The 23,914-nt window shown below is 42.6% G+C and overlaps 1 protein-coding gene across 2 annotated transcripts; it reads right to left on the reverse strand.

The window, feature by feature from the left end:
* Positions 1-4,261: 4,261 nt before the first annotated feature.
* LOC115833813 (arf-GAP with GTPase, ANK repeat and PH domain-containing protein 5-like) lies at positions 4,262-22,112 on the reverse strand. Of its 2 annotated transcripts, XM_030808637.1 has the most exons (8): positions 21,496-22,112; positions 21,057-21,125; positions 18,694-18,762; positions 16,006-16,040; positions 12,337-12,437; positions 9,709-9,744; positions 6,444-6,495; positions 4,262-5,812 (listed from the first exon to the last, which is right to left on the reverse strand). In XM_030808637.1, the coding sequence occupies exons 1-8, from the start codon at positions 21,716-21,718 to the stop codon at positions 4,262-4,264; spliced, it is 2,136 nt and encodes a 711-aa protein (XP_030664497.1). In that variant the 5' UTR covers positions 21,719-22,112. The 2 variants fall into 2 exon arrangements, with proteins under 2 accessions (XP_030664497.1, XP_030664498.1); XM_030808638.1 differs by lacking the exon at positions 18,694-18,762.
* Positions 22,113-23,914: the final 1,802 nt, after the last annotated feature.

Genomic DNA, 23,914 nt, shown 5'->3' on the forward strand with positions numbered 1-23,914 from the left:
CTACAAGGAAGAAGGATGGGGTAAGGAGATGGGAGAAGCATTTTACAATCCAGGCAATACCCAGGGAAAAACAATACATTTCATTTATTTCTTTATGAAGAGATGATGATATATTTGTTCACTGAACAAGGGTAGAAACTGCTTAACCATCTCCAATTTCATTTATCTCTGTTATGCTATAAATTAAATGAGTTACCTCTGTTAAGGGTACATTTTATGGTTAAGTTACTTTTTATTCATCTTAAGTGTCAACATCATCAGTATCTACTTCTGCAAGGATGGAAATATTCTATATCTGTACTTTTCGGCCATTTAGCCTTTAGCCACATGTGATTACTTAAAATGTACTTAGAGAAACTGAAAAAATGAATTTTTAGTTAATTTCCTTCTAACTCTAAATAGTCACATGTGGCTACCATACTGGACAGCTCAGACCTAGATATCAACTGGACTAATGAGGTGGTTTCCTAACTTAAACTAAAACTTAAATTGTTATAAAAAATTTAAAACGCTTTTATGAACTTCCAATAGAATCGCAGTATTACTTTTAGTACCTGTTGACTCTGTAAAACTCCTAAATTACAACTCATCTACATACATTTGAAAAACAGCAATATCTGTATGTGTGAGATACGACTGGTTCTAAATGATGCCTGGAGACCCCATGGACTTGCAGAGAGCCTTCCAGTGATTTCTGAAGTACCTGGGAATCTGTGGCCAATAAATTGGTAATCACTGAATTAGTGAGTCTTTTTAGGATATCGTGCTGCATAAAATCTGACAGCTTGATTGAAAAAAAGCGGGGCAGGGTGCCATTTCATTCAATTAAGGTCCTGTATTAATTCCGTTTAATAAATGTTTGTGTCTGTCTATGATGTGCTAGCCACTGTGCCAGTAAATGGATATACCTATGATCTCACTTGCAGAGAATCCAAACTAGGATCTTTCGTGCCACGCAATAAGGGCTACATTGCAAGGCTGCACAGGGTGCTACTGGAGCACAGAGGTGTCAGAGGCTTCCCACAGACACACACAGGAGCGGAAACAGAAAGTCTTTATATATCACCATAATGTCAAGGAACACTGGCCGGGAGTTAGGAGAGCTGGGCACTAGGAACGCTTTGAAACTGAATAGCTGTGTGATTTCAGAGATTATGTTGCTTCTCTACTATATTTTAGCTCCGAACTTGTACTAATGTTTCTCTTCCTTTTGCTCTTGGTGGGAAAGGCAGAATTAAGGGTCAACAGATTCGGCTCAGGTCTAAGTCGCTGGCCAGGACCACGTCACCAGGAAACGACGTCTCCCCGACACCTTCCCTCCCCGTCCGGGCTCTCTGCAGGGATTCATCCCGTCACTCTCCCAACGACCCCCGGGCACACCTCAGGCAGATGCGAAATATGCTGCTCCTGGGGAGCAAAGATGAGCCGGAGGACCGGGGAGGACCTTCCCACGCGCACGACTCGCGATCTTCCCAGTGCCCCGGAGCCAGGGACCCCACCGCCGCCTACCCCAGCCCGCGGCACCACCGAAGCTGCTCACAACTGCGACTTCTCAGGTCCGCTTGGACACCGCCGGAAACGGAAATTCACAGTGGCGCCGACTGGCCGGAGGGAAACAAAAAGGCAGAAAAAAGAGACCGCCGCCTGGAGGACTTTCAGGGGAAAGCTCAGAGCGGGCGCCGGCGCTTCTGCGCCGTGCGTTCCACCGGGTCCGCGTCCCTCCCGGTTCCGCGCCACACCTGCCCTTGGAATCCGTTGTCTCAACTCTCGCGGTGGGACTCCCGAGTCCCGTGCACTGAGCTCGCCCGAGTCCTCGCGGAAAGCTAGGGCAGCTGCGCAGCCTGGCGCCGGTTACTTGGTGCGGTGCAAAAAGCCAGAACGAGATTCATTTGGCAATGAGCTCTGGGTGTGGTCTTTTTTTTTTTTTCGTTTGAGACGGAGTCTCACTCGGTCACCCAGGCTGGAGTGCAGTGGCACGAATACGGGTCACTGCAGCCTCCACCTCCTGGGCTCAAGTGATCTTCCTGCCTCAGCCTGCCATGCCATGTAACTGGTGCCACAGGCATGTGCCACCATGTCCAGCTAATTTCTTGATTTTTTTTTTTTTTGGTAGAAATGGGTCTCACTTTATTGCCCAGTCTGGTCTTGAACTCCTACACTTGAGCAATCCTCTCAACTTGGCCTCCCAAAGTGCTGGGATTACAGGCATGAGATACTGTACCTGGTCTTATTTTTTCTTTTCTTAGGATAAGAAAGGTCTCACCTATCTAAGGCAGGGTCTCACCATCTGGCCCAGGCTAGACTCAAACTGCTGAGCTCAAGTAATTCCCCCACCTCAGCCTCCGAAGTTGCTAGGACTAAAGGCATGAAACCACCATGCTTGGCTTGTCCGGTTTCGTTCTACACACTTTCTCGGTATTTAAACAGCTGCTGTTGCTCTTCATTCTGTAGCTCTACATCAGATTCATGCTCTAGTCCTGTATATCCAAATGATGACTAGAGGCTGCCGGCTCTGCTCTTTCAAAGGCACAATGAGCACAGCCCGTCTACAAAACTCTCCCTTTTCCAATCCAGCTTTCCCTCCTGCATCACCTATCTCTCTACATCTGGAACCATCGGCAGCTGCCTTCATAAGGCACCTCGGTCTGGCATTCGGAAAACCACCCTGTCTTGCCAGAGCTGCTTGGTCTTGGGTAGCAGAAGCTGTATGCAATCTAAATCAAGCTTTCAATCATGAGAAATCACATTCCTTCTTTTCCCTTTTTAATATACTCCAGTGTGTTTTTTTTCCTCTCTCAATAAGCAAATTGTACCACCATCTTATTCTGAGATGCTCCTTTTTTAAAAGGTGTAGATCACATTAATGGAAGTGTTTACTGCTGGGGAATATTTTCCGTGTGCAATGATCTGTAACCCTCTTTTTATTTTTTTTTTTTTTTGAGACCGAGTCTCGCTCTGTTGCCCAGGCTGGAGTGCGGTGGCACAATCTCTGCTCACTGCAAGCTTTGCCTCCCGAGTTCATGCCATTCTCCTGCTCAGCCTCCCAAGTAGCTGGGACTACAGGCGCCCGCCACCAAGCCCAGCTAATTTTTTTTTTTTTTTTTGAGATGCAGTCTCGCTTGGTCGCCCAGGCTGGAGTGCAGTGGCGCCATCTCGGCTCACTGCAAGCTCCACCTCCCGGGTTCACGCCATTCTCCTGCCTCAGCCTCCCGAGTACTTGGGACTACAGGTGCCCGCCACCACACCCAGCTAATTTTGTGTGTGTGTGTGTGTATTTTTAGTAGAGACGGGGTTTCACCATGTTAGCTGGGATGGTCTCGATCTCCTGACCTCGTGATCCGCCTGCCTTGGCCTCCCAAAGTGCTGGGATTACAGGTGTGAGCCACCATGCCTGGCCACGCCCGGCTAATTTTTTGTATTTTTTAGTAGAGATGGGGTTTCATCATGTTAGACAGGATGGTCTCAATCTCCTGACCTGGTGATCAGCCCACCTAGGCCTCCCAAAGTGCTAGGATTACAGGTGTGACCACTGCGCCCAGCCATCTGTAACCCTCTTATCTCAACTAGCTGACATTACTAGTTCACATCCAGTTCAATTTATAAATTAACAGAGGTGCCATGGGCCAGGCACGGTGGCTCATGCCTGTAATCCCAGCACTTTGGGAGGCCGAGGCAGGTGGATCACGAGGTCAGGAGTTCCAGACCATCCTGGCTAACATGGTGAAACCACGTCTCTACTAAAAATACAAAAAATTAGCCGGGTGTCGTGGCAGGCACCTGTAGTCCCTGCTACTTGAGAGGCTGAGGCAGGAGAATGGTGTGAATCTGGGAGGCAGAGCTCGCAGTGAGCCAATATCGCACCACTGCACTCCAGCCGGGGCGACAGAGCAAAACACCATTAAAAAAAAAAAAAAAAAAAAAAAAAAAGAGGTGCCATGTGTACAAAAATCAATGCATATTTATGAATGTTTTTTCAAATATATTTTCACACATCTTATCTAAATACATAATACAGAAGCCTGTGTGACTTGGACAATATGGCCCAGGAGGGCCTACGACTAACACATCCACCTTGGCAAAAGGACATAAAATATGTCTTATGGTCAGAAAAATCAACATTTTGTGTATTTACTTAGCTTACGAAAAGTACTGAAAATGCTATTATTAGCTGAATTTGTGATTTCCTTTTGAAATTGTGAGTTATCCTTATTTTTCCCATTTTATTTTGCACCAAGGAGACTGCAGTCAAATAAAACAGATACTACACGCGCTCGTCGGGGCAGCCGTACTGCAGAAGCACGTTGATGCACTCCTGGCTGGAGGCCTGCCGGGCATAGGTCAGCGCTGTGTTCCCGTGGGCATCTCGGGCCATGACGTCCACCCCGTACCAGATCAGGAGCTGTGCCAGGACCACATTCCCCTTGCGGCAGGCCAGATGGAGCGCCGTGCAGCCGTCTCCCTCCCCACAGGTCTCGTTCACCTCCTCACGGGAGCCATGTGCCAGCAGCAGGATGACTGTCCACAGGTCCTCATCAGCGGTGGCCCGCAGCAGGTGCTGGCCCAGGGACAGCTCAGTGCAGGGCACTGGGGCCAGAAAGAGCTTCTTCTCATATTTGGAGTGGATCCACCGCTCCTTTTCTGCCCTTGATGACTCTACTGAAGGTTTTGTCTGCCCCTGGCTGCTCCCTTCCCAGATGCTGTTGGCTAGGTCATTGCCAATAGACGACATAACCTTCATGAGCTCAACTGGCCAGTCATCCAGGTCCAGAGATCGCACACGGGAAAGGCGGGTGCCAAGACTGCGGTGGATTCCTGAGCATTCAATACACATGAGGACTCCCAAGTTCAAACTGGCCCACTTAGGGTTCGGGGTCTCACAGTCCACACAGTGGGAATTCCCACGCATGTTTTGGATCGACTGCAGGGCCATGGCCTCGCTCTGGCTGGTCAGCCGGAACTTGCTTTTACTGCTCTCACATGACTGCAGGCTGGCCAGGATCTGGCTCTGGATGACTTGGACCCAGGCGTCCCGCTCCTCATACGTCGTGGCTTTAAAGTGCCACGTTTGGCCAGTGACGGACACAATGATAAACTTTTCTTCTTGTTCCTCAGCAGTGCTGGACAGGCCATCATCTTTTAAGTTGTTGGTGCTTTTCTTCTTTAGGTGTTTCTTTTTATTGGCATGAGGAGGCGGGGGCGGGCTGAGCTTGGGGCTGGTGGTGCTGGAGATACTGGGGCTGATGCATATGGAGTCACCCAGCCCAGTGTCTGAATTGGCTGAGATATGTAGACCGTTCATGTTCTTGGATAGGCCACTGCTTTTAGAGCTGGAGATGGGCACGCAGGCCGATGTGGCTAGGGGTGGCCACTTTCCTGGGACTTTGATGGTAGATGTCCGAAGGTCAATCTCTTTTTTATGAATATTCTTCATATAATCACCTAAGCTTGAATAATAGGTGAGCATGCCATTGGAACCCAGGGTGACATGTTTCTTTTTCCATGTCTTCAGCCATTTCCCACTTCGCTTTAAGAGCATGCCCTGTTTAATGGGGATGGCTCTGCTGCTCCCGACGGTGTGAGCATGACTCTCCGGGGCTTTCTTCTCTTTGTCTGGGTCACTCCCTTTCTCAGATGTAAACAGGTTGGACCAGCGCACGGACTGCTTGCAAACGGACGTGGGTGTGTTGGCAGTGGGAGGAACACTGATCTGAAGGTCCTCCTGGCTGGTGCTGGGAGTCGATGGAATGGAGGAGGAATAGTTATTTAAACTCCCACCTCCATTTCTTGTCTGGGTAATGCGCACGGTGGAAACCTGTGTGGAACAGAAGGAGGAATGGCTTTGAAAATTGGGTAGTGACTTGCAGGGTCCTATAGACAGCTCACAATTACCTTTTAAAAAGATACATTTTCTGGGCCAGGCACGGTGGCTCACACCTGTAATCCCAGCACTTTGGGAGGCCAAGGAGGGTGGATCACGAGATCAGGAGTTCAAGACCATCCTGGCCAACATGGTGAAACCCCGTCTTTACCAAAAAAAAAAAAACAAAAACAAAATTAGCTGGGCATGGTGGCACATGCCTGTAATTCCAGCTACTTGGGAGGCTGAGGCAGGAGAATTGCTTGAACAGGGACCTGGGAGGCAGAGCCTGCAGTGAGCCAAGATCCCACGATTGCACTCCAGCCTGGGCTACAGAAAGAGAGTCCATCAAAAAAAAAAAAAATGATACATTTTCTGTTATTTGGAGAGTATATTTACTCATACTAGCTCACTAACAGAGCTGCAGATCAGTTCTTATTCCAGCTCATTCTTTTTACAACACTTAAGATGACTAAATGCAACATGAAATGGGGAAGATTTAAAAAAAGATGGCTTTGACTTCAGCATGAAACAGATACATACAAGTGTACGATGAAAATACAACCTCAATAAAAGTGCCACTTACCGTAAATGAGCATAACCGTTCATCACATATGCTCAAAGATCTATCTGCATCTCTGTAAAATAAGAATGTGCATTACTTCAAAAACTGTTAATATCTTAGCATATTTGTTTAGTAAAATACTGCCTCCTGTGCGCTTTGGTGTTTACTCTACCAAAGCAGCTTTTACGAATTCTCCTCCTGGATCCTGACTTGCAGAGGGTTTCCTGCCTTATTCTTTCTCAGCACATCATGGCCTGTACCGTGAAGTCTTTTATACGATAACCAGTCAGAAATGCCCATAAGTATTGACTCTCCCTAACAGGCAATGGCAATAAACCAAATATATTTTCACTTTTCTAACCACACATTGAAACACAAGAATATTCTACAAAGCAGTAGTAGTAAACTTCAATAAATGTAAATGTGATTCAGATTTCCTAGCTTCCTTTCTCTTTAGTTCTCTGTAGTATACACTCATGATGTATTTATGTATTTTCTGTTGTTTGAATGACAAACTCATCTGCCTTTTTAAGAGGCCAGTCTTTGATGAACTTTAAACTTTGTAAAACTAATGCATTGTGCCTGTGTATAAACCAGTGGTTCTCCAAATGTGCTCTGTGGACCTCTCGGGATCCCCAAGACCCCTTCCAGAAGGCCTGAGGTCATAATTGTTCTTTTTTTTTTTTGAGACCCAAGTTTTACTCTTGTTGCCCAGGCTGGAGTGCAATGGTGCGATCTCGGCTCACGGCAACCTTTGCCTCCCGGATTCAAGTGATTCTCCTATCCCAGCCTCCCGAGTAGCAGGGATTACAGGCACCTGCCACCACTCCTGACCTCAGGTGATCTGCTTGCCTCGGCCTCCCAAACTACTGGGATTACAGGCCTGAGCTACTGTGCCTGGCCAACACTGTTCTGAATAATAGTAATTAAACCTGAGAAAGCTGATGAAAAATTTTAAAAATTTGTAAAAGTAATACAAAGTCATTGCCTGCTTTTTCACTGACACTTGCCATGATTGTATAAAAGCAAAAGTGGGTACAATGGCTGGTTTCTCAGCATAAATCAAGGCAGTGGTACCAATTATATTAGTAGTCATTCTATTCTTCACTGTCCCCTACAGTTAAAAAACATAGCCTGAATTTCTTAAGAATGTCTTTGATGAAGCAGTAAAAATTAATGTTTTTAAATCTTGACATGTCTCTTTAATATTCTGAATAAGTGCAAAGTTAATGAGAAGCGCTCTTTTTGTTGTTTTTAAAGAATTCGTGATTTAATTGTGAACTGAAAAATCACTTTTTTCACAGAACATCATTTTTATTTAAAAGTACAACTGGGCCAGCGCAGTGGCTCACGCCTGTAGAATCCCAGCACTTTGAGAGGCCAAAGCAGGCAGATGGCTTGAGCTCCTTCAGGAGTTCGAGACCAGCCTAGGCAACATAACGAAACCCTGTCTCTATCAAACATACAAGAAAATTAGCCTGGCGTGGTGCCACGCATCTGTGGTCCCAGCTACACAGGAACCTGAGGTGAGAGGATTGCTTGAGCTGAGATCATGCCAATGCACTCCAGCCAAGTGACAGAGTGAAACTCGGTCTAAAAAACAAGTTCTATTATCATTCTCAAAAATAAATGAAGTGAGAGGTTGTCACTTCAAGGGAAATATGTATTTGTTCCCAGTGATAAAATTTAAGCTTTCCTGAGGACTTTGAAAAACTTGTTCCTTCTACTGTAGGCTTGACAGCTTTTCAATACTTAAAGGTGTGTTAAAGTAAGATTGGTGGTTAAACTAAAAGTGAGTTTTGACACAATAAAACATAAACCAATATATTCCAAGTAATTAATGCATGATATTATAAATGCAAGTATGGAGCAAAAGATCCATTTACTGTGCAAGAAAGATCAATGAGTACTGATGGAATAAACTTATTAATATGTAAAATGCCACTGTAACTAATTTAAGAAACCACCACTTGTGAAGTTTTGATTTAGTGTTAACAAATACCCACAACTGTCTGAAAACTTTAAAAATACACCTTCTACCAACTACATATTTGCATGAGGTGAGGTCATCTTATTGCTTCTTTTTTTCTTTTTTTGAGACAGAGTCTCCCTCTGTCACCCAGGCTGGGGTGCAATGGCGAGATCTCGGCTCACTGCAACCTCCGCCTCCCAGGTTCAAGTGATTCTCCTGCCTCAGCCTCCCAAGTAACTGGGACTACAGGCATGCACCACCACGCCCAGCCATTTTTTGTACTTTCAGTAGAGGCGAGTTTCCCCATGTTGGTCGGGCTGGTCTCAAACTCCTGACCTCAAGTGATCCGCCCACCTCGGCCTCCCAAAATGCTGGGATTACAGGTGTGAACCACAGCGCCCCACCAGCTTATTGCTTTTGTTTGTTTGTTTGTTTGGACAGAGTCTCCCTCTGTCACCCAGGCTGGAATGCAATGGCATGATCTCAGCTCTTTGCAACCTCCGCCTCCCAAGTTCAAGCAGTTCTCCTGCCTCAGCCTCCAGAATAGGTGGGACTACAGGTGCGTGCCACCATGCCCAGCTAAGTTTTTGTATTTTTAGTAGAGACGGGGTTTCGCCGTGTTAGCCGGGATGGTCTCGATCTCCTGGCCTTGTGGTCCGCCCACCTCGGCCTCCCAAAGTGCTCGGATTACAGGCATGAGCCACTGCACCCAGCCTCTTATTGCTTCTTTAAAGTAAATTGCAAAGAAAGCTCTAGAGAATCCATTTGTCTCCTATTAAGCTCAACATGAGAGACTTTAAATAATATAAATAGAAGACACACTTTTTACTCAACTTTTTGTTGTAGAAAAGTTATTTTTCAAAGAAAAATTTCTGTTAACAGTACCGTTCTCAAGGAATATTTACAACCTGGGTCATGGGTTACTACTGACATCTAGTTGGTAGAGGCCATGAATGCTGCTAAACTCTCTGCAATGCACAAGCCAGTCCTCACAACAAAGCATTATCTAGCCCATAATATCAACAGTGGTAAGGCTGTGAAATCTAAACGAAAAATAGATTTTGAAAAAAATTTGAATTGTATGTTTCTACCACAGTAAATATCAATATAATCAATATAAACACATACTCTTTGAGATTCTCAATCATTTAACAATTAAGAGTCTTAAGGAACAAAGAAAATACAAATAATTTGCTTTGATATTTTAGTAGGCACAATACAGCTTATGATGTCTAGAGCTGTGACCTAACTCTGAGCTTGATATCTTGCAAAGTAATTAGCTAGAATAACTAGACAGGTTTCTAAAAAGCTCACCTTTGCATGATATGATGAGGTATCTTCAAGGTCACACTGTGGAAGGAAAAAAAATTCATAACAATAGATGTTATCATTTTTAGGCCTGAAGACATTTTTTAAAAGGGGGGCAGAGGAAACTCTCCTAGTGGCCCTGAAATTCAAGTTTTCTAGATCAGAACAGTACCATAAGGGCACTTTGTTTTCATTTCTTCGTTTGTCACAAAAATATGAGAACCAAAATGCGAGGAAATATGCCATTAGAAGACGCGTTTCTGTTGGTGATTATAATATATAAATAATAACAGATTTCCATTGTATGCTTTTCTACCCACGAAGCCTTTCGTCCCATGCGATTTATTTTATCTATTTATGTTTTGACCCAGTGTCTGTCTCTGTTGCTCAGACTCGGCTGCAGTGGTGCGATCTTGACTCCTCACAACCTCCACCACCCAGGTTCAAGCGATTCTCATGCCTCAGCCTCCCAAGAAGCTGGGACTACAAGTTTGCGCCACTATGTCCAGGTAACTGGTTTTTTTTTTTTTTGCGGGGGGGTAGGTGGATGGAGTTTTGCTCTTGTTGCCCAGGCTGGAGTGCAATGGTGTAATCTCAGCTCACCACAACCTCTGCCTCCCGGGTTCAAGAGATTCTCCTGCCTCAGCCTCCCAAGTGGCTGGGATTACAGGCATGTGCCACCACACTCAGCTAATTTTGTAGAGTGAGGCTCAAAACAACCGAGGGAAGGCAAATCTCAATTTTAGTAATAGGTCTACACAATATTAGCACTTTTTAAAAAGCCCGTAACATTAGCATGTAAGATGGGTATGTCTGGAGTGCTTCAAGTAGTTTTCATCTCTGAAATAAGTTTGAAATCACAGAATTTAAAGTTACATGCTGGAAAGGAACAATGACCTTATGTGACATTTAATTCAACACTCATTTTACAGATCAGGGAAACAAACCTTAAAACTGACTTGCCCAAGGTCCCACCAAATAGGAGCAGTTTCTCGTCCTAAACTCAAATTAAGCAGTGGCTCTCAAACTTTGCTGCACATTAAAACCACCTGAGAAGCTTTAATATGTGCCTCATCTTCAACATGAGACATTTTAATTTAATTAGTATTGGGTATGGCTTTGGGCATCAAGGTTGTTGGTAAAAGTTTCCCAGGTGATTTCAATGTGCAGCAAAGTTTGGAATGATTGAGCTGGGGTGAAAATCAGAATCTTCTGGGATGCTTTTCTTCACAGAAAGATGCCTCACATCCATCCCTATTTTCCTGAAAGTCTTCTCAGTGCCTAGAAATAGAGGGAAAGTGGAGATGGGAAGATACGTGTGTTTGCAGACCTGTATTTTGAAAAAAAACCTTGCATAAGTGATCTCAGTGAGTTCTACCTATCCCACTGACAACAGTGCACTACTGATTCATGATAAAACATTTTTCAAAACATTTTCTTGAAGCCAATTTGCCCTATTAATTTGCTCAATAAACCTTTATTTCACCAATAGTGAATACACCAAATGATTATTTCTCAAACTTGCTGATGGCAAATTAAAACTTACTATACTTTCAAAAGTAGACTTCTAAAAAGTAGAATAATCAGGAAAAAAGCACGAAATTTGTTTGAGCAAAATTAATCTTCAAAGCTGCTTTTGAATTGTATGCTAACATATCAAAATCTTTGGAACTCAAAAGAAGCCAGGGACTCTAGTCAAAGTAATTTTTGTGTATGTGTGCTCAAAGATTTAAGAGACTTGGCTGACTACACACATTTAGTGATTACTCAATAGGTCCCAAAGCTCAGGACTTGAGACAGAGTTTGAGTTCAGTTTTTGTTCAAAACACAATTTCCTCTCAACCATTGTTAAAAGGGAGGGAGGAAAGTGACATTATTATGAGTGTAAACTTGCCACTTTTAATTGAAGTAAAAGTTATTGACAATTGAATTAGCTAAAAAGGCTAGTGCATTTGAAACAAAATTGTTTATAAGCTAGTTATGTTTACAGAATGAAAAGTAAAATTAAAGATAAAGACAATAATATTCTAAATTAGCACTTTCCAAACTGTGTTCTAAAAATCAAGACTAATAACCCAAGGAGATGAGAATAATGTACACTGGACAGCCCCTATGGAGCTGGTGGTGGTGTTGGTTGTTGTTCCTTTTAAAATCAACTTCATCTCAGGGTGCTCTCAAAGCGCATCTTTGTGGCCCACGAGGTGCTCATGCACAATGGGAGAAATTCAAATGCAGATACACTGTGGTGCCAGAAGAAGAAAAAGCTGTTCCTTCTTCCAAGGCTAATGTCCAAAGTAGTGCACACTGATTTAGGCCTATAATGCATTGAAAAACTAAGTTTTCACAAAAAACATTCAATAAAGGGAACCTACCCTTCTCACTGTGTTCAACATTGTCTAAAGGCATAAAGGCATCAAAAAGATACACTGTTTCTGGGATTGCTTCTTTGCTAACTGATTTTTCCTTCCACCACGTCTAAGATTAAAAGAGAAACTGATACTTACTATTTAGAATCTGGATATCAATATATGGTTGATTCCAATTTCTTAAACTGATTGCTGAAGAGGACAACCAAATGCCTGAAATAATTTTAGAATAAAGGAATCTGTCCCTTGGCAGTATAGTTGTACTCACGATATTATTGTCGTTGTAAGATAATGCTGGCTGGCTGTGCTGTCATCAAGGAATATTGTCAAACACAAGCTGCATTTTTGACTGAAACGCTCAGTAGATACCTGAAGGGGAAGGGAAGTATAAGTCAAACTTATCAAAGTGTATTTTTTTCTCAGTTAAAATGTCAAATGACAAAGCACTAAGATATTTCTCACACTCTATGAACTGCCTGAGTGGTATCATGTGCACTCTATAGAAAACCCATTGGAGGCTCTCAACTTCCAGAGATGATGTTTAAGATATGGGTTATAAAATGCTGCCCTTAATGTGGTACCTGTCATCAAACCTAACAAGGATTTTATGAATTACCGTTAAAAATAATGGGAAAAGTCGGCTTCGCATTGTCTCAAAAAAAAAATAAAGAAAAGCTTAAAATAAGATTTCATTGTTTTTTTTTCTACAGCTATATAAAGCAGCCGAGAATTTCTATTATTTAATTAATTAATTAATTTATTTATTTATTTTTGAGACGGAGTCTCGCTCTGTTACCCAGGCTGGAGTGCAGTGGCGCGATCTCGGCTTACTGCAAGCTCCGCCTCCCGGGTTCACGCCATTCTCCTGACTCAGCCTCCTGAGCAGCTGGGACTACAGGTGCCCGCCACCACGCCCGGCTAATTTTTTGTATTTTTAGTAGAGATGGGGTTTCACCGTGTTAGCCAGGATGGTCTCGACCTCCTCACCTCGCGATCCGCCTGCCTCAGCCTCCCAAAGTACTGGGATTACAGGCGTGAGCCACTGCGCCCGGCCCTTCTATTATTTATTTACTATGATAAAATGTAATGTATTAAATAATCCTGCTACAAGAGCATTTTACTGCAGTGAATACAAGACTAATGCATTTACTAAATTACTAATCCTAAATGCATTATTTCAGGTGATATTGTTACAAAAGAAGTGTTTCAGATTCAGAGGCTCTGTGTGCCAGGGCTGCTAGGCCACCAACAAGTGAGGAAGCCACAGGTTTCTCTAGTCCTATTTTCTTATGTGGAGGATAAAAAGAGTATCACTTAAATATTCTCTCACACCCTGAAAACAAATGACAACTTAAAAAATCTAACTTTCACTTCATGTTTAAATAAGACTGCCATGACATGACTCAAATGAGACTCACAGAGTATACTTTGCATTCATTTCAAAACTTGATCAATTTCATTCTATAGATCATCTGACCTGCACCTAGCCATTTTCCTGCTCTACCCCTGCGCTCTGCCTGGAATACTGCTTTTCTCTTTCCTTGCTTCAGCAAGCTTGACTCCAGCTACCCTCTTGGATCTCTTTGTCGGCAGCCACACCAAAAAATGTATTTTTGTACACTAATTAGTTGAACTCACCACTGCTTACAAGATACTAATTCCTGCAGAGGATTCCCCTCATGAGAAAGTATGCCTCTACATAGGAGTAAGGGAGGGCCCTTACTCTTCCTACCTTCAGCTGCTGAGCATAGAATTTTGAGTAAATCCAAAACTTTGACAAGTGTTTGACAATTCAGTTATCATTTGGAAGATAAGTCTTACTACATTTAATTACAGCAAAAACACTACTAACAGTTTACTGTTTATAGGTATTATTTAAGGTAGTCACCAAATAGAAACAAATAATCTAACGTCAGTCAGCATAAATCAGAGTATGAAATTTTACGATATTTAACAAGAAATGGAAGGGGTTACTTAGTAGTTTTAAGGTTTAATGACAAAAACTAGAAAATAATCGTACCTACTAATTTAGTAAGTCAAAACCAAAGCCTTACCATCAAAGGTGCAGTGCCCGTTGGATGCCGATGCCCACCCACTGACTTCTCCTGCTGTACCTGCTGCCTCTCATTTTAACCCATTAAAAATACTAAAGTTGCTTTCCTTGTAGACATCTTTCACCTCCTTGGTTAGGTCTATTCCTAAGTATTTTATTTTAGTTTAGTTTATTTTTGCAGCTATCAGAAAAGGGATTGATTTCTTGGTTTGATTCTAAGCTTGGTCGCTTCTAGGGTACAACAGATCTACTGATTTGTGTACATTAATTTTGTCTCCTGAAACTTTGCTGAATTCATTTATCAGTTCTAGGAGCTTTTTGGAGGAGTCTTTAGGGTTTCCTAGGTCTATGATCGTATCATCATCAAACAGCAACAGTTTGACTTCCTCTTTACTGATCTGGATGCCTTTTATTGCTTTCTCTTGTGTGATTGCGCTGGTTAGGCCTTCCAGTAGTATGTTGAATACAAGTGGTGAGAGTGGGCATCCTTGTCTTATTCCAGTTCTCGGGGGGAATGCTTTCAACTTTTCTCCCTTTCAGTATTATGTTGGCTGTGGGTTTGTCATAGATGGCTTTTATTACATTGAGCTATGACCCTTGTATTCCAATTTTGCTGAGGGTTTTAATCATAAAAGGATGCTGCATTTTGTCAAATGCTTTTTCTGCATCTATTAAGATGATCATGTGATTTTTTTAATTCTGTTTATGTGGTGTATCACATTTATTGACTTGTGTATGTTAATCCATCCCTGCATCCCTGGTAATGAAACCCATTTGATCATGGTGGATTATCTTTTTTTTTTTTTTTGAGATGGAGTCTCATTCTGTTGCCCAGGCTGGAGTATGCAGTGGGGTGATCTTGGCTCACTGCAACCTCCGCCTCCCAGGTTCAAGCAATTCTCCTGCCTCAGCCACCTGAGTAGATGGGATTACAGGTGAGTGCCACCATGCCCGGCTAACTTTTGTATTTTTAGTAGAGATGGGGTTTCCCCATGTTGGCCAGGCTGGTCTCGAACTCCTGACCTCATGAACCGCCCACCTCAGCCTCCCAAAGTGCTGGGATTACAGGTGTGAGCCACCGTGCCTGGGTGGATTATCTTTCTGATATGCCGTTGGGAACTACAAAGCATTGCTGAATGAAGTCATGGACACAAACAAATGGAAAGACATCCCATGCTCATGAATGGGTAGAATGAATATTGTGAAAATGACCATATTGCCAAAAGCAATCTACAAATGCAATGCAATTTCCATCAAAATGCCACCATCCTTCTTCACAGAACTAGAAAAAACAATCCGAAAATTTATATGGACCAAACAAGAACCCGCACAGCCAAAACAAAACTAAGCAAAAACAACAAATCTGGAGGCATGACATTACCTGATTTCAAAGGCCATAGTCACCAAAATAGCATGGTACTGGTATAAAAATAGGCACATACACCAATGGAACAGAATAGAGAACCCAGAAATAAACTCAAATACCTATAGCCAACTGATTTTCAACAAAGCCAACTAAAACATAAAGTGAAGAAAGTAAACCCTATTCAACAAATGGTGCTGAGGTAATTGGCAAGTCACATGCGGGAGAATGAAACTGGATCCTCAACTCTCACCTTACACAAAAAGCAACTCAAGATGGATCAAGGACATAAATCTATGACCTGAAACCATAAAAGTCAGAAATCTTTAAAAGGTGGACACACTAAGCTAAAGACTTTTCTGGATAAATTTAATACTTAGGAAAGTAGAAGAGATTTAGAAAATCCACAAAAAGAGGTCCATGCTACCACCACCAGGTCCACATTGTAATTTAAAGAAATCAAGAGAGACATCCTTTTATGTCAAACTATCAATTTCTTAACTATTTGAGTGTTTACTTACATGGTTTGTATAGTTGCTTCTTCTTATTTCTACAACTAAGAATAAAAAAAAAAAACTGGTCACTTCTGATACAAATACCATAAAATAAAAGTAGTTGTTAACATTTTACTGATTACTGCTATATAAAATGAGACAAAATTCCATTAAAAATAATTTTCAATAATTTATAGTTTAAATTATCTGGCATGATTAATTTCATAAAGTCAAATCTAAAAACTTAGGTTTTCATTTAGTTTACTTTTTGTTTCTATTACATACAAATGAAAGAATCCTCATGTACAAAAGAAAAGGGCAAAAAAATTAGGCCAGATGAAAAATTTAGCTAATAAAACGTTTAACTCTTGCATATATGAGCCATGATCCATTAGTATTCTCTCATTCTGCATTTACACATAGCTTACTTTAATGATCAGACTCTAAGAGCTAACAGCTCTAAGAACTACTTCCTGACCAGGCACCTATCTCTAGATGCAACAGAATCCCTGTAAGCATCTTGCACCACACTTAGTGGTTATCTACTAATTTGTCACTAAAAACAAAACAAAATTTAAAAAGGGTCTTTACACAACTGGAAAGTAACCTATCTTAAATTCTTTTTTATTTTTTTATTTTTTGAGACGGAGTCTCACTCTGTCACCTAGGCTCGAGTGCAGTGGCAGGATCTCAGCTCACTGCAACCTCTGCCTCCCAGGTTCAAGCGATTCTCCAGCCTTAGCCTCCTGACTAGCTGGGACTACAGGCATGTGCCACCATGCCTAGCCAATTTTTTTTTGTATTTTTAGTAGAGACGGGGTTACACTGTGTTAGCCAGGATGGTCTTGATCTCCTAACCTCGTGATCCACCCACCTCAGCCTCCCAAAGAGCTGGGATTACAGGCGTAAGCCACAGAGCCTGGCCTAAATTTTAATGTTAAAATGAGTATACAAACCTAATTGGACATGGTGTCTGCAGCACAAAAAATCATTTTTTTTTTCCCTAAAAAAAGGCCAGAATAATAAAAGCCCCAAGAGGGACTTGGGCCATGCTTTGTTTCCTACACTGCCTCTGCCTTTGATGCTGGAAGGGCCTTGTAGGCAAAAGTTCCTACCACTGAAGACTGAGGGACATGGAGTAGCTTCTCTTTTACTGCTTCCACACTCTCTAGGTGTGAGAAGCCCATGGCTCTGGAAGGAACTGGGAAATACAATTCTGATATGTTTTGATATGTTTCCCCTCCAAGTCTCATGTGAACATGTGACCCTTAATGTTGGAGATAGGGCTTAGTGGGAGGTGTTTGGGTAATGGTGGTGGATTCCTTATGAATGGCTTGGTCCCATCCCCACCGTAATAAGCAAATTCTCATTATGGTATATTTAAAAGACTGTGGTACTGGCCGGGTGTGGTGGCTGAAGCTTGTAATCCCAGCACTTTGGGAGGCTGAAGCAGGCAGATCACTTGAGGTCAGGAGTTTCAGACCAGCTTGGCCAACATGGTGAAACCCCGTCTCTACCAAAAATACAAAAATTAGCCAGGTGTTATGGTGCCTGCCTATAGTCCCAACTACTCGGGAGGCTGAGGCAGGAGAATTGCTTGAACTTGGGAGGCGGAGGTTGTAGTGAGCCGAGATCGTGCCATTGCACTCCAGCCTGGGCAACAGAGTGAGACTCCATTTCAAAAAAAAAAAGAGTGTGGAGTGTGGTACCTTCCCCCTTCCCCTCTCTCCTCCCTCTTTCACTGTGTGGAACCACCTGCTTCCCCTTTGCCTTTTATCATGATTGTAAGCTTGCTGAGGCCCTCACCAGAAGCAGATGTTGAAGCCATGTTTGTACAGCCTGAAAATCTTTGAGCCAATTAAACCTCTTTTTGTTATAAATTACCCAGCCTTAGGTATCTCTTTATAGTAATGTAAAAAATGAAGACAAATTCGAACCAGAAATAACTGACTCAAGATGGGCAAAGTCTACTCAAACTATAAAAACAAAGGTTAGAAACTCCCATGTTTTACTGTGCTGCATTACTTCGCATATTATTATAGAACCCTCACTTGTATTCTTGCTGTTTAAGTCAACTGGAAAACTTGGCTGTGTATGGCTTCTTGGCAAATAAATGAGGATTTAGCATAACATTAAGGGAAATAAGCAGGAGTAGGGCATGTTTAAATTTACATTACATCAAATGAAAAGGTTAATAACCCAAAAGTTTTGAGTAGCATAAACTTGGATGTGGTAAATGAATGTGGTCAGAGGACTGTGTAAGAGGAGGCCCAAATCACAGATTCAATCCCTGATGATAAACAACTATGTTTTTTAATTTGTTTAAATGAAAACCAAGCTGAAGCCTAAGTTCTATCATTCATCTTTAAAATGTACTCTTTGGAGCAAGGGAAAGGGGATTATAAATAAAGATAAATCCATTAATTATAAATAAAGATAAATCCAAGAATTATAAAGAGAAATCCATGACTCCTCCATCACATGACAAATTAATTGTGTCGATAAAAAGATGGCAAAATGTATAAACAAAAAGGTTACACATTTTCACTATCATAACAACTAAAGGAAAGCATATCACGCATTAAAATAAGACAAGTGAACATGTGAAAAGGTGACAAATTTAAACTAATATGAGTTTTTCTAAATACTTTCTATAACCTGATCAAACAAGAGCTTTTATTCTTTCTCTTGACGGAAAAAACAATGTTGTCTCACCATCTGTTTGAGAGTTCCTCTGGAATATTTTGCTTGCCTCTGGATTGGCAGAAGGGTTAAACTCCAAAGCTATATGCATAGAGGAAGAAAAGAAAAAAAGACGTAATCATTGATAAAAATTTATCAACTCGTTTATTCGACTGCTGCATTTAGGCTATTTCACTACCTCTACTTTTATTCTTATCCATTGAAATGAATGTATAGACATAAGACAGAGCCAGGCAAGATGGCACATGCTTGTAGTCCCAGTTACTCAGGAGGCTGAGATGGAAAAATCACTTGAACCCAGGTCAGGAATTTGAGGCCAGCGTGAGTAACATAATGACACCCTCCTTTATTTAAAAAAAAAAAAAATGTAGAGGTAAATGTTGGCTTTGAGTTGTATAAAATCAACTTTGCATAAAATAAATCAAGACAGCAGTAAGTTTTAAAAGACAGGTCTATTTTATAGGCAAAGTGTAAGATGTATTCTAGAGTTTTTAAAATTTTTAAAAAGTAAATTCAGCATATCTGTCACTTCCATGTCATTCTGAGGACACAGAACCTTAGTTCTGTTAAGTAGCTGTCTTCCATAGTCATGTGATATCTCTAAGTCTTCACTTCTTCATTAGCAATACACAGGGAGAACATACACAGGCCTTATTTGTATTGGAAAGGGCCAAGTGAGACATACATAAACTGTGTTGTAATCCTAAAGAATGACAATAAAGAGTCATTTTTGGGCTCTCATCCAACACTACCCATCTACTAACTGGTGTGTAACATCACTCAGAGGCTTTCCTCACATCACCAAGCAGAGTATAAGTTTACACAAGTACTTACACACTTTGTGTATAAAGGTATAATCAATTAATTCACATAATATATTTGTTTATTCTAAAGCAATCCTTAAATATCTTGAAAAGTGAGGATAGTACTTCCAAGTTACAAAATCACACTCATAATGAGTCTTAATTATCCTACCTCTTTAAAAAGTAAGAGCCCAAAGTTTAAACAGAAGAGCTATAAGACATTTCCTCTACAGTAATGAAATCTCTGGCATTTAAATGAAACCAATAAGCCAACTGGATTTAATATGTTTATGATAAAACGTTTTATATTTTGAAAATTTTAGTTTTTATTCAAGAACCATATTATTACCCAGAATTACTTTTACTTAGATTCATCTCTTTGCAAAATTTTAGAGGCAAACCAACTAATTGTTTTCTCTTTTCTACCGCCTCCCATCCCCCACCTCTCCCAGCAGTGTAGAGACTAAAAAACTCCAACTTTCTTTCCTTTTTTTTTCTGTGAGACGGAGTCTCGCCCTGTCACCCAGGCTGGAGTGCATTGGCGCGATCTCTGCTCACAGCAACCTCCACCTCCCAGGTTCAAGCAATTCTCCTGCCTCAGCCTTGTGAGTAGCTGGAACTACAGGCATGCCCCACCACACCCAGGTAATTTTTGTATTTTTTTTTTAGTAGAGACAGCTTTTCACCATGCTAGGCAGGCTGGTCTTGAACTCCTGACCTCAGGTGATCCGCCCACCTCAGCCTCCCAAAGTGCTGGGATTACAGGCGTGAGCACCAAGCCCGGCCAAAACTCTAACTTTCTTATCTTTGAACGAGATGCTATTGTCAGGAGAGGAAAGGACAAAGGGGGAGCCATGGCAACAAACACTCTTACAGGGAAGGTCTGACATTTTAACCTGCAATCTTCATATTACACATTAAAAGTCTACACTGATGTTTCATGTCTTTTGAAAGTTTTGATCATGAACCAATCCCCACCTCTCTTTTAGAACAAGGAGGTAAATAAAGTCTGTTAAGTCACCAGAATAAATCTGGAGACACATTTTCTGTTAAAGTAAGAGTTTTAAAGTAACCAGAGTTACTAAAGAGCCTCATAGGTAAACTCCTTTGAGAAACCCCAAACACACACACACAACCATTTTTCTGCAGCCCTGGCTGTGACATTTCACACCTTTCACAATTATTTTAAGCACTCTCCTTTTTTCTTTTTCCTTCTGTGTTCAAATTACAGTTAGAAGAAACTAAGCAGCTTCTATTAAGGTGACTTAAAGCAGCCCATTAAGAATACCATATAGCCTCTCCCATGGCAACCTCTATTCTGATTTTAAATAAGAAATCCCCAAACATTTGAATATGAACTGTCCTGAGATTTAGCTACTTTAACAAAGGAAACAATTAGGCATTTACCTGGTTCCTTCACTTAGGTACCATCTGGACAGGTACAAAGAAAAAATAAGATGGGTACTGAAAAGTTGGGATATTTGAGTTTTCATTGAGAAAAGGAATAGTCCAAAGAAGCCTAAACAAAGTCCCACAGGATAATAAATAGAGCTACAGACAATGTTGTCTCACCATCTGTTTGGGAGTTCCTCTGGAATATTGTGCTTGCCTCTGGATTGGCAGAAGGGTTAAACTCCAAAGCTATATGTATACAGGGAGAAAAGAAAAAAGATGTAATCATTTATAAAAATTTATCAACTCGTTTATTCCACTGCTGCTTATTCGACAAGAGCCATAAATAAATGGTCCCATACCAGCCTGGGAGAATGAGATGAGAGAGCAAGAACTGGGCGATTGGGAGGGGAGGCGAAAAGAAACTGACTGGACTCAGTGGGGAAAGACTAAGGGGTGGGAATGCAAGGTGGAGCCAGCTTTTTGTTCCTGGCCAGCCCCCAGGAAAGCTGGCTACAGGCAGAAAGGAGCTCGAAGTGGGGGATGCCTCAAAGGGAACCTTGGGGGCAGCAGCAGCCAGAGGCAAGCCGAGGGCAGATGGCACCCGTCACCTCCTTACCTTCAGGCATCTCCCGGTCATAGATGTGGTGCATATGGAGGTCCTCACCAACTTCAACAGTCACCTCAGCAGGCTGTACAGCAGCAGCCATGGGCGCTCCTGCCAACCTGTCCCCAACTCCTGCCTCATAGATCTCAGATTCAGAGGGACACAGCAACCCCTGTTGCTGGTCAAACTCGAGGTCGACCCTGGGGCGCACACAACAGGTCAGTATGTTCCCCATGGGGTGCCTCTACTGTCTGCCACCACCTGTGCCTCTGCTCACAGGTTTGGCCACGCACTCCGGCTGTCCTAGGCCGAGGCTATGCTGCACTTGCAGAGATGGTCTTGCCCGCTGTTGCCTGCCCACCTCACAGCCCGGCCCCGGGCACCGGCCCTGGCCCCGGCCCTGGCTAGGGCTGCGGGCCAAGGCCCGCACCCTGCCGCCTCCCCTGAGTTGACTTGTCTGGGAGGGTGAAGACCAGCCGGCTTATTTAATAGGTTGTGAACCTAACAAGCACTGAGAGACACAACTGCCTGAAGAGAGAACAGACGGAGCTCCTCCTCCTTCTGTAGTCACCTACAGACTGAAGCCCACTGGCCCAGGCGGGAGCCCAGGCATGTGGCACACAATGCCCCACCCCACACTTCACAATGCCCTCCCTGACAGCTCACGATGCCCCACCCTAACAGCCACCCCTCCCCCAACAGCTCAGAATGCCCCTGCCTGGGCTGCCCCACCCTGTGCCTTATGATGCTGCTGCTCTCCTGGCCCCTCGTGCAGTGCCAGTGGGACTAAGGTTTTCATTCATCACCAGCTTCCTGAGATTTTAGTTCTAAGAAAAGCACAGGGTAGTTCACTACTTGAAGCCATCTTCCTCTATGAGTTCTATACAAAGCCTCAGTAGAGTGGGTCCCATTAGCAACCAAGTTGAACAACTTTTATTTGCTGACTGAATAAATAACCTTGAATTGCTGACGGCTTTTGTTAGTAAACACTCCTCTCCTGTCTTCCAATGAGTGGTTGTTTTTGTCTGCAATTTAACCACAGCAATCCCTGGGGCCCTAACTTACTCTCAATAAAGAGTTATGGCTGTGTGTCTTGAATGACCTATCCTACCTCCACCTCCTTCTCCATAAAATAGAAACCTAACTTGTCCCTCCAAGCTCTGAAATGCTGAAACTTACCAACTCCCTTTTCTCCCCGCTATTTCTTCCTTCCATGGCAGGGACTTTCAGATTTTCTTTCTTTTACTAACAAGGCACTAAGCATGATTTTGTCATACAAAATCGAGAACCATAAAGTGGGTTACCACAGTCCTATTTCAATAAAGATGAATACTCGACATCTGGCAAGTAGTGTGTGCCTGACAGTGTCCCCACTGTGCTATGCTCATTTAACCCTGAGAAACAATCTCATTTTACAGATTTTACAGAAGTTGTTGAGATGGAGAAGGTAAGTAACCTCCCCAAGGTCACACGACTGCTAAGGGTGGGGCCACAGTTTGATCTCAGGTAGTCTGAATTCCCTAATTCCTTAAGCATGATTATCAGAAAGTATAGTAGTCTGTTTTCACACTGATATAAAGAAATAGCTGAGGTTGGGTAATTTTTAAAGGAAAGAGGTTTAATTGACTTAAAGTTTCACATGGCTGGGGAGGCCTCAGGAAACTTACAATCATGGCAGAAGGGGAAGTCCTTCAGGAAACTTACAATCATGGCAGAAGGGCAGTAAGTCCTCAGGAAACTTACAATCATGGCAGAAGGGCAGTAAGTCCTCAGGAAACTTACAATCATGGCAGAAGGGCAAGTCCAACTTACATGGTGGCCGCACAGACAGTGGGAACATGTGAAGGAGCAACTGTCAAACATGTATAAAACCATCAGATCTCAGCTGGGCATGGTGGCTCACACTTGTAACCCTAGTACTTTGGGAGGCCAAGGCAGGTGGATCAACTGAGGTCAGGAGTTTGGGACCAGCCTAGCTAATGCAGTGAAATCCTGTCTCTACTAAAAATACAAAAATTAGCTGGGTGTGCTGGTGCATGCCTGTAATCCCAGCTACTCAGGAGGCTGAGGCAGGAGAATCACTGGACCCAGGAGGCAGAGGCTGCAGTGAGCCAAGATCGTGCCATGGCACTCCTGCCTGGGCAACAGAGCAAGACTCCATCCCAAAAAACAAAACAAAACCAAACAAAACAAAACCCATTAAGATCTCATGAGGACTTACTGAATATCACAAGAACAGCATGAAGAAAACTGCCCCCATGATCCAATCACCTCCCCCTAGGCCCCTCCATCGACACATCAGGATTCTGGGGATTATAATTCATGATGAGATTTGGGTGGGGACACGGCAAAACCATATCAGAAAGTAAAGGTGGAAGTCAAGCTTGGAAAGGAGATGACATTGTAGATTATTATTATTATTTTGAGACGA

This window comes from Nomascus leucogenys, unplaced genomic scaffold, assembly GCF_006542625.1.
Source record: "Nomascus leucogenys isolate Asia unplaced genomic scaffold, Asia_NLE_v1 001318F_42262_qpd_obj, whole genome shotgun sequence".
NCBI classification, from domain to species: Eukaryota; Metazoa; Chordata; class Mammalia; order Primates; family Hylobatidae; genus Nomascus; species Nomascus leucogenys.